The 9,215-nt window shown below is 53.1% G+C and overlaps 1 protein-coding gene across 1 annotated transcript; it reads left to right on the top strand.

Annotated features, from left to right (window-relative positions):
- Window positions 1–5,414: 5,414 nt before the first annotated feature.
- C8G (complement C8 gamma chain) lies at window positions 5,415–7,991 on the top strand. The gene is made up of 7 exons (XM_015831657.1): window positions 5,415–5,543; window positions 6,314–6,453; window positions 6,688–6,758; window positions 6,869–6,970; window positions 7,312–7,413; window positions 7,727–7,765; window positions 7,972–7,991. Exons 1-7 carry the CDS (start codon window positions 5,415–5,417, stop codon window positions 7,989–7,991), a joined length of 603 nt encoding a protein of 200 aa, XP_015687143.1.
- The last annotated feature ends 1,224 nt before the right edge of the window (window positions 7,992–9,215 follow it).

Below are 9,215 nucleotides of genomic sequence, written 5' to 3'. Positions count from 1 at the left end.
TTTGCACATGTACTGCATTGCTTTTTATGTAATTCCATACATTTACTTTTATAGCCCCTCCCAAATTTTACTTGCATTCCTGTTCTCTAAAGGGGCGGTCCTAGGGTTTGATGAGGGCGTGGCCAGGTTTGGGTGGGGGCGTGGCCAGGGGAGGGAGGTGAGTTCCACCACCTTTTCTCTGAGAAAAAAAGCCCTGCCCAGAATTACTTGGGAGTTGAAGTCCCCCACATCTGACAAGTTTGCAAAACACTGCCCTGGCTCATACACAATAGGCATCCAGCTGCATGTGTGCATCTTTCTTCTGCAGCTCCACTGATTATATATATATATATATGGGCAATCCAGGGACCCTCCATCATGTCACAATTTGCCTCTATGTCAACAGTTTTCGAGAAGGAAGTTCCTAGAAAAGGAAGTGTCTTGATGGGGGCATCAGGATACCTCCAGAATACCAAAACCATCTTCCTGTTCTGGAAAGATTCCTTTGGGGAAACTGCTGGATTAGCCCAATCGGCGTGAGGAAAACAAGGATATTTAAAGTTGCCCAGAAAAGACCCTTTTGCCCATATATACCAGTCACTTTTCTCCTGATTGCACAAGGACTGCAAACTCTCAGGTGCTGAGGTCTTGCCCATCCGAGTTCTCTCTGGCCACCAAGTCCCATCATCCTCAGTCCATGCTGCAACGGCCAAAGAAAGGAATACCTGTGGTGCTCTCCCTGCTGGTTTGGCAACTGCCCTAGCCCACCCAGCAGGAAGGCCCCACAATTTGTGCTTCGTTTTGTGACCCAGCCAAAGAACTGGCATAGAGAACAGATCGGGCAAAGATCCTCACGCTGCACCAAGTTAGAGATGTACTACAACTCCCAGCAGCCCCAGGCAGCATGGTTAAGGAGGAGGGGTGCTGCTTCAGCAGTCCTGGTGCGATCAGGCAAAGTGCCAGTGGAGCTGGAGAAGAAAGGATACTTACACACGTGCTTGACTTACCTGTGGCAGGATTTTCTCCGACTGGGATGGCCTCTGGATCTTCTCCTAATGTGGGATTTCGAAAACCAGCACCCCTGACAATAAAACAGCCCTTTTCAAGCACACCAACCCCCTCATCCCGAGACCAACGCTTAATATATTTTATTTACAAGAAAAAGCGCTCCCAAAGTCTCTTCTTCTTCTTAAGATGTCCAGATGTTGCAGGTAGCGTCGGCACCTGTTCCAGAAAGGCAGCACTGAACTATTTCAGCTAGGTGCAAGGAATGGAAGCCCTCCCTTCCACCAGAATGGTCTCTGCACACGTGGGCTACAACCTGTCTTACTACCTCCTGATTCATGGGCTAAAGCTTTTATTATCCTCTCCTGATTCTCGCCTATCTATCATGGTTCCTGTTACCCACCATCTCTTCTTTGTTCCTACAGCACTGTTATTAAAGCTTTGGGGAGACCCCCACGTGCCCCCCCTTCTTCTGCTGCCTGCTTGGCCAACCCGTGGCTTCCGAGCCCTCCAAAGAGGTCTGCAGGAACGCCATCCTTGGTGTTCTCCTTCTCCAGGGTCCAGCTCAGCTGGACTTCCCTTCTTCCCACCCTGCCTAGATGTTGTCATAGGGGACCACAAGGCCAATGTTGTAGCTGTAGCCGGCCACTTCGTTGTAAGAGGAGCGGCAGATAGGAAGGACACTCTCTGCCACCAGCTTGTCTGTGGAGAATTCGTAGGCGTAGATAATGCCTCTGTGCCTGTTCAGAGAGAAGCAAGGGGAGAAAAGGGAAAAGAAAATAAGCAGAGCGCTTTTCAACCAGCCTGGTTCCCAGCAGTTCAAAACCCTCTGGAGCAACTTTCCAACCTTGGCAACGTTAAGATGTCTGCACTTCAAATTCAAGCTGGCTGGGGAATTCTGGGAATTGGTCCACACGTCTTAAAGTTGCCCAGATTGAAGAACGTTGCTCCAGACAAGGGGCCTTCAAACTTGGCCCTTTTATGACTTATGGACTTCAAGTCCACAAGTCGTAAAAGGGCCAAGTTTGAAGACCCCCTGCTCCAGACTCTGGTTCCTCTCTAGGGCCAAGGAGATGTTAAAATGCAAGCACATCAATTCAGAGTAGGCCCATGTGCTTCAAGGAGCACCCTTAATGGTTCTGGGTTGTTCTACTTTTAGAGTAGTGCTTCTCAACCTCGGCCACGGTAAGACGTGTGGACGTCAATCCCCAGAATTCCCTGGCTGGGGAATCCTGGGGATTGAAGTTCAGTCCTCTTAAAGCAGGCATGTCAAACTGCTGGCCCGTGGGCTGGATGCGTCACGCCAAAACTGTGCCCACCCCATTGCCGGCAATGAGGAAAAAGTCACAATACGTCGCACGACATCACATGACGTCGCAAGTTTGACCTGCCTGTCTTAAAGTAATCGAGAAACACTGCTCTAGATATGTCAACTGTCTTGTATTCACCTTCTTGGAAGTCAGCTCAGAGTATGAGAAAACAGATGGGAAAGGAAGGGAGAAGGGGAGGAGAGAGGAGATAAGAGAGGGAAGGGAAGTGGGAGGAAGAGGAGAGTTATCAGAATGCGGCCTTACCTCGGCCTAACTTTTCTAACTGCAAAATGGGTCAAACGTCAGGCCGTAGTCTCTCCTTATCCAAAAGAGGGCAAACAAGTCAGGCTTTCCCAAGATATGAAGGACTATGTTGGTTATTTGGGGGGCAAAGTCGTCAGAATGCAGCCTTAGGCAGGAATAGCAGCCACGCAAGGAAATAAACCTTAGCTGCTGACTTCTTGTCACACATGCGCAGTAGTCCTCCACTGTCCTACACACCGACCTCCCCCGGGATGGCCAACTTCCTGTCCGTTTCTGTGGCCGTCCTTCCATTTTCTCTCCCTCTGAAATGGAAAGGGTACAAAGAGACTCGGCCTCCCAGTCTCTTGTACCGTCGCAACTACCGGCATCCAGTCGCCTCGTAGAGACAGGAAGTCGGCCATGCCGGGAAGGTCGTTCTGAATAGAAGTGGAAGGACGGCCACGGAGACAGACAGGAAGTTGGCCATCCCGGGGAGGTCGGTGGGTAAGGCTGTGGAGGACTACTGCGCATGTCTAACCGGAAGTCGGCCATGCCGGGGAGGTCGGTGGGTAAGGCTGTGGAGGACTACTGCGCATGTCTAACCAGAAGTTGGCCATAACGAGAAGGTCGTTCTGCATAGAAGTGGCAGGACGGCCACGGAGACGGACAGGAAGTTGGCCATGCCGGGGAGGTCGGTGGATAAGCCAGTGGAGGACTACTGCGCATGTCTGACAGGAAGTCGGCCATGCCGAGAAGGTCTCTGAGAGAAGGCTGGAGAGGAAGAAGCCGCGGCCATGAGGTGAAGGCCATATGCGGCTCATCTCCTCAAGAGGCGCAAAGAGTTCCGGTGCTTTTGTTGCTACGCGGCACTTCGGAGCTTCGCCGAACCAGGGGCGAGGCGTTGTCATCATGTTGTACTCCCCGTTCTTTTTGTAAACAATAAAACAGTATTGTGTAAAACAGTATTTTTATCTGCTGTCGTCTTTTTTTTTTTTATCAAGGGGGGGAAACTACTGCTTTCTGTCGTTTACTATATGCTAGACAGCTAGGAATAAGGTATTTTGGCTACGGTGGCTGTTCTGCAGCCCCAGCGCCTCTTGGACCAATATTAATTTTTATAACAAAACTGTTAATAAAGCAGATAATGAATAACAATACTAAAACGCTCTAAAAAGCCTTTTTTTTCTTTTTGTGTCTGCTATTCCCCTATTCTGTCCCTTACGTTAGCGCTGCAGTCATCGTAGGCCTTTTTGATGGCCTCAATACTATTGCTAAGGGACAGAAAACTGTGCCATCCTGTGGTCAGAGCATGTATTGCAGCCACAATGGCATTTTAAGATTATTATTCTGCATCTATTCAAGCCATCATCGTAGGGCTTTTTAACTCAATTTAAGGCTTCTACTCTGCCTGTTCTGCAGTCCCTGGGCCTCCCGTCGCCCTATTAATATTAATAACAAGGCTTCTAATAATAAAGGTACAGAATAATAACCTTAAAATCCCATTGAAAAGTAGTATTTCCTTTTGGGGCTGCTATTCCTACCTTGCCCACAGGAGGGCACTGTTTTCTGTCCCTTAGTATTGGCATTCAAGCCTTCATAGGCCTTTTTAACTCAGTTTAAGGCTTGTGAAGCAGGTTTCCTTCTTCTCTGCCTGTTCTGCAGCCCCTGGGCCTCCCGTTGCTCTATTAATATTAATAACAAGGCTTCTAATAATAAAGATACGGAACAATAATTTTGAAATCCATTAAAAAGGTTTACAGGTAGTCCTCAACTTAGGACCACAATTCCTTTTGTAAAGTGAGACATTTGTTAAATGAATTTTGCCCCATTTTACGACCTTTCTTGCCACAGTTGTTAGGTGAATCACTGCAGTTGTTAAGTGAGTCACACTGTTATTAATTGAATCTGGCTTCCCCATTTGCTTTTCAGAAGGTTGCAGAAGGGGATCACATCAACCCAGGATGCTGCAACTGTCATAAATCTGAACCGGTTGCCCAGCAGGACCTGGGACTGATGGTGGTGAGGCCACAGAAGGCCTGACTAAAGGGGGGGGGGGTATCAAGCATACGCGGGAACTACGGAAGGACGGAAGATGGGCCTCCATCCGTAGACTGGCCAGTCACCCAAGGCTTCAACACAGAGTTGCCCCCAGTGTGCAGGTCAACACCCCACCCTTTGCCAGCCTGCTTCTCCCCAGGTTTGGCTCGTTGGTCTCCCTTTTTTCCCTTCCATCCTTCCATCTGTTTTCGTACAATCTAACAAAGAGGACGAGGGATGACGGGATAGCAGTCTTCCAATATCTAATGGGCTGTCACAGAGAAGAGGGGGGTCAACCTCAGGTCTCCAAAGGACCTGAGGTTAGGATGGAAGCTTGTTAAAGAGAACTAAGGAGAAATTTCGTGACAGTGCAATGGCTTTCAGAAGTTGTGGGTGCTTCATCACTGGAGGTTTTTAAGAAGAGATTCGACAGCCATTTGTTGGGAAAGCTATAAGGACTCCTGTCTCGGGCAGGGGGTTGGACTAGAAGACCTCCAAGATCCCCTCCAACTTCATTGTTGTATGTTCTAAGCAGGAGAGAAGCTTTGCAGGAGTTGGCTGCCTGTCCAGGGCCCAGAAGGAGCTGAGCTGGAGCCCCGGGGCTTCTCCAAGAGGCTGTCTTGCAAATCCCAGGGTGCGCTGGGGGCCCCAGCCTGCCCCTTTGAGAATGGAGCTCCGTCCTTGGCTCTGGGGGGTGGCAGGGCAGCAGCAGCAGCAGCAGCTGGGATCTCCCCAGTTGCCTTTTCCGGGAAGCCGGATTAATGGCTAACTGGGAGCCCGCCCGCCCGCCCTCCTGTGCCCAAGGGCACCCTGAGCCCTGCCGGTCATTGCCGTCCCACCATGGCGCCCATTGCTGTCCTTCTCCTGGCTGGGCTTTTGCTGGCTTCGCCCTCCTGGGCTCCGAGGCCCAAACCCTCCAAGAGCCCCATCGACAACATCAGCGCCCAGGAAGAGTTTGATCCTGCCCGGGTGAGCGGGGGAAGGGGGGGTCTCGTTCGGTGGGTGCTCTGAGAGGGCAAAGACCCCCCAGAGTCTGTCTTGCGCTGGGCTAAAGGGGGCCTGGGAGGCAGCCGCCCTCTCTTATTGCTGCCAACCAGCCTTATTTTTATCGCTGTATTTTGGAAGGGCCTCTCCTCCTACCCCCCCCCCCCTTCCAGGGATCTAGCAGACATTCTAGGCTGCAAGCCCATAATCCTGATCCCCTCACAGAGCAGTGCTTGTTAGGCCATTCCTTATCTCTCCTGTTTGCTCAGCTCCACTCTCCCGGCCAAACTCTGGACAAAGACAGTCCCAGTGCGAAGGAGGCGGCTCTCTGGATAAGAGGAAGGTTCCCCTGGAGAAGAACTCATGCAATACGCATCTTCTCTCCCTCCCTGGCTTTTGTTGCAATAAAATCTTAAATCAGAGCATGCCCACTTTGTTTACTCAGTTTCAAGTTTTTTCTACCACTGGTCACTCCAGAGGAGTCAATATACTATCTTGTTTCGGTAAATAAAAGAATAAAGGGTTTATTTTAAAATAGCTGGTGCCTGTGGCATTTTAAAAATACAATTCACTGAACCGGATCTTAGGCTTAATTTTTGCAACTGTGCCACATTTTAAGTGTGGCTCGGGGCTGGAGGGGAGAAAGTTGCAGAAATAATGCAAGGAAACCCAGCCACGCAGCCTCTCATCCACTGGGGGGGTCAATGTGGGGTGTGTGTGTGAGAGACAAGATGGACATCTCCCTCCTTTCCTAGTTTGCAGGGAAGTGGTTCCTGGTGGGGGTGGCCTCTGACTGTCTTTACCTGCGTGAAAATGGCTACCGGGTGGAAGCCACCAACGTGGTCGTGTCGGTGACTGACAGCGCCTCGCTGCTCTTTAGCACCTTCCGGCCTCTGTGAGTGTTTCGGGGACCTGCTCTCAGGATGGGGCATGGGTGTGTGTGTGTGTGTGCTCAGCCTAACCATGTCTCCAGCAGGGCCCTCCCTAGTTCACAGGCGGGGGGGGGCACCAATCTAGTCTTGCCGGAGTCTGTTCCGCAACTGTCCCAACCTTGGTCATTTTGGACCGATATAGTCTCTTCGTCTGTCTGTCCTGCCTGGGGGGGCTGACGCCACCTTCATCTCTGCAGGGAGGGGATTTGCTGGAACATCAAGCAGAGCTATTTTGCCGGCGAGACCCCTGGGCGGTTCCTCCTGAAAGGTGAGAGGCAGGAAAGGAGAAGGCTTCCTCTCTGCAGGCTCTGTGGCTCTCCTGTGGCCCTCTCTCGCAGGACAAGCTGAGCCTTGATCTCCCTGTGGTCCCTCTTCCAGGCCGCTCTGCCCCAGTGGACGTGGTGGTGGGGGAGACAGACTACAGCAGCTACGCCATCTTGTACTTCCAGAAGAAATGCAAGATTTCAGCCAAACTTTACGGTGTGAATGAAAGCTGCAGCCTTACCTTGGTGGGCTTTGCTGACCCGGGACTGGGAGGAGACCCAGGGAACGCAAACCTCTGGGGGAGGGGAGGACGGTGCCCGCTGGGAGTGGTGTTGCCAGGAGGCCGCCCTGCAGCCTCCCTGGGACAGCCTCCTCCCTTTCAGGGTGGGCAAATCCTGAGGAGGGGGCCTGGGCTATCTCGGAAGGAGCTCTTTTCTAGCCAGCCTGCTCCGTAGGGAAGCTGGCCAGCAAAAGCTCTTGAGCTGCTTGAGGGGAGGGGAGGGCAACTTGGGTGGGGGGTCCTCTAATGCTTTTCTCTTTTGCAAAAACTCCGGAAGGACGAACGGCACAGGTGGCAAACGTCGCCCTGAAGAAGTTCGAAGCTGCCATGACTGCCATGGGCGTCACCGATGACCACATCTTTTATTACCCCGTCTACGGTGCGCGCAGCTCTTTGCACTTGTGAGGGAAGGTTGGCACTCCCTGGGCCGTGCCAGACTGAGGCAGCTCCTGGGCAGCAGCAGAGTGCTTCCCCTTATTCCTGAACGGGCCAAGCAAAGAGACTCTTTGGGTCCGTCTGTCGCAGGCCTTCCAAGGCCGTTCCACCCAAGCAGTGCCTGGGTGGAACGGCCTTGGGGGCAAGCGGGGGGCGCTCCGGGGCAAGCGGGGGGCGCTGATGCTTGTGAGCAGATGAGCTGAATCCGCTAGAATCGCTAATCTGACTTTCTCCTCCATGTCGGCTCTTTTCTGCAGGATTTTGTAGCACAGCTGACCAATTCCACATCCTTGACGGTGAGTTGCCGGCTTCAGTGCCTCCTCGGCCGAGCTCTCCAGGCCCAGGACCTGAACGCCCGGCCAGAGCCAGGCGGGCTTTGCTCCCTCCACTGGCTGATGGGCAATGGGTACAAAGCCTTGGTGGGGGGCTGCAGGAGGGTAAGCGGTGGCCTTTCAGGGGCGGATCCTCCCACCCCCCTGTATTTTCCCTTTCTGCTTTCCAGAAACGAAATACACAGGATAGCAGGAGTCATGAGCGAGCCGACGCTCCACCTGTGTCAAGACAACCTGTATGGACACTCAAGAAACAGGAGTTACCAGGCCTTTCCTTCTCTTTGTTCCCATGAAAATAAAACAAGAAAACCCAATTTGACGTTACTGATATTTGCAAAAAAAGGGATGTTAGCTGAAAAGCAGGCTTCAGCTGCTTGTGAAAGGTAGAACAGGGCCTATAATGAGCTTTCCCCCCCCCCGTCCCTGTGGCTGCCTGGACCCTCCCCAAGCCTAAGAAGCCTTCTGGCAGGAGGGGGCCCTTAAGAGGGCCAGTGGGGGCAGGGGGGTGGGCTGTAAGTGGTGGAACAAACTCTGGGTTCAGCTGCTCTCCTGTCTCCTGCCCCCCAAAGGTTTCTCCCCCTCCCAGGGACCACCAGGCTGTGTGCACCTGGGCAATGTTTTCTCGCAGAGTTCCTGCCCCCCCCCCAGTGCCAAAGAGCCCCCCACCCCCACTCAGCTGCCCTGCCTTCACGGCTGGACTGTTCTCGGCCTCTTCGGCTTTTGCTGAGAAGGCAGTTCTGGAAAGCGCTGGCTGACACCCCCCCCCTCCAGTCTGTTCTCTTGGCGGCTGGCTTGTTTTGCTGTTCCAGCTGCAGGAAGCCTCTGCACGTGCTGTTTATCCAGCACCCCCAGCCATGTCCCTCGGACCCCCCCCCCACTGGCTCTGGCCAGGCCCCCTCTGGCTCCAAAGGGGCCTGGGTCCGAAGGCAACGGTTCTCTTGCTGGCTGGGAAGGAGGAGGCCGGCCGAAGCAGCTGCCTCCGGCCAACAGCTGGCCTTCCTTTGGCCAGGCTGAGCTGCCTTGAGGCAGGGGTAGCTGCTGCTGGACCCAGATGCTCCTCCAGCCTCGGTCAGCTCCCTAATAGGGCAGCCATTCCCTGTCTCCCTATGCCCCAAGCACGGCCCCTCTGGTCTGCAGCTCCATTCCCCCGTCCTGCCCCCCCCTCCAGCTATGCCTGCGTCCAGTCTGGCAGCTGCCGGAATCTCTTTTGCCCTCTTTCGGACTTCATTAGGAAGCGGAGTGAGGGCTGACAATGCATACTATTTATTTATTTATTAAACAGCCATCCGGCCTCTCCTCCAGGGACTCCAGACCATTCCCCCCCCCAACTGCCCACGCAGCAGCCCCTCCCACAAGGCTTTGAGGCTTTCTTGGCATTGCAGAGTGGACAATGGGGCTGGACCTTCCAACTGAT

The sequence above is a fragment of the Protobothrops mucrosquamatus genome, unplaced genomic scaffold (assembly GCF_001527695.2).
Source record: "Protobothrops mucrosquamatus isolate PMUCROS unplaced genomic scaffold, P.Mucros_1.0 scaffold_270, whole genome shotgun sequence".
NCBI classification, from domain to species: domain Eukaryota; kingdom Metazoa; phylum Chordata; class Lepidosauria; order Squamata; family Viperidae; genus Protobothrops; species Protobothrops mucrosquamatus.
The sequence above is the reverse complement of the archived record's forward strand: the minus strand, read 5'-3'. Positions and strand labels throughout refer to the sequence as shown.

What these genes read in the sequence shown, in the direction of transcription:
- C8G (XM_015831657.1), top strand. Translation starts at nt 5,415, where the DNA reads ATGGCGCCCATTGCTGTCCTTCTCCTGGCTGGGCTTTTGCTGGCTTCG. An exon ending in GATTTCAGCCAAACTTTACG is followed by an intron (nt 6,971 to 7,311) that starts GTGTGAATGAAA and finishes AAACTCCGGAAG; the next exon opens with GACGAACGGCACAGGTGGCA. An exon ending in CCAATTCCACATCCTTGACG is followed by an intron (nt 7,766 to 7,971) that starts GTGAGTTGCCGG and finishes TCTGCTTTCCAG; the next exon opens with AAACGAAATACACAGGATAG.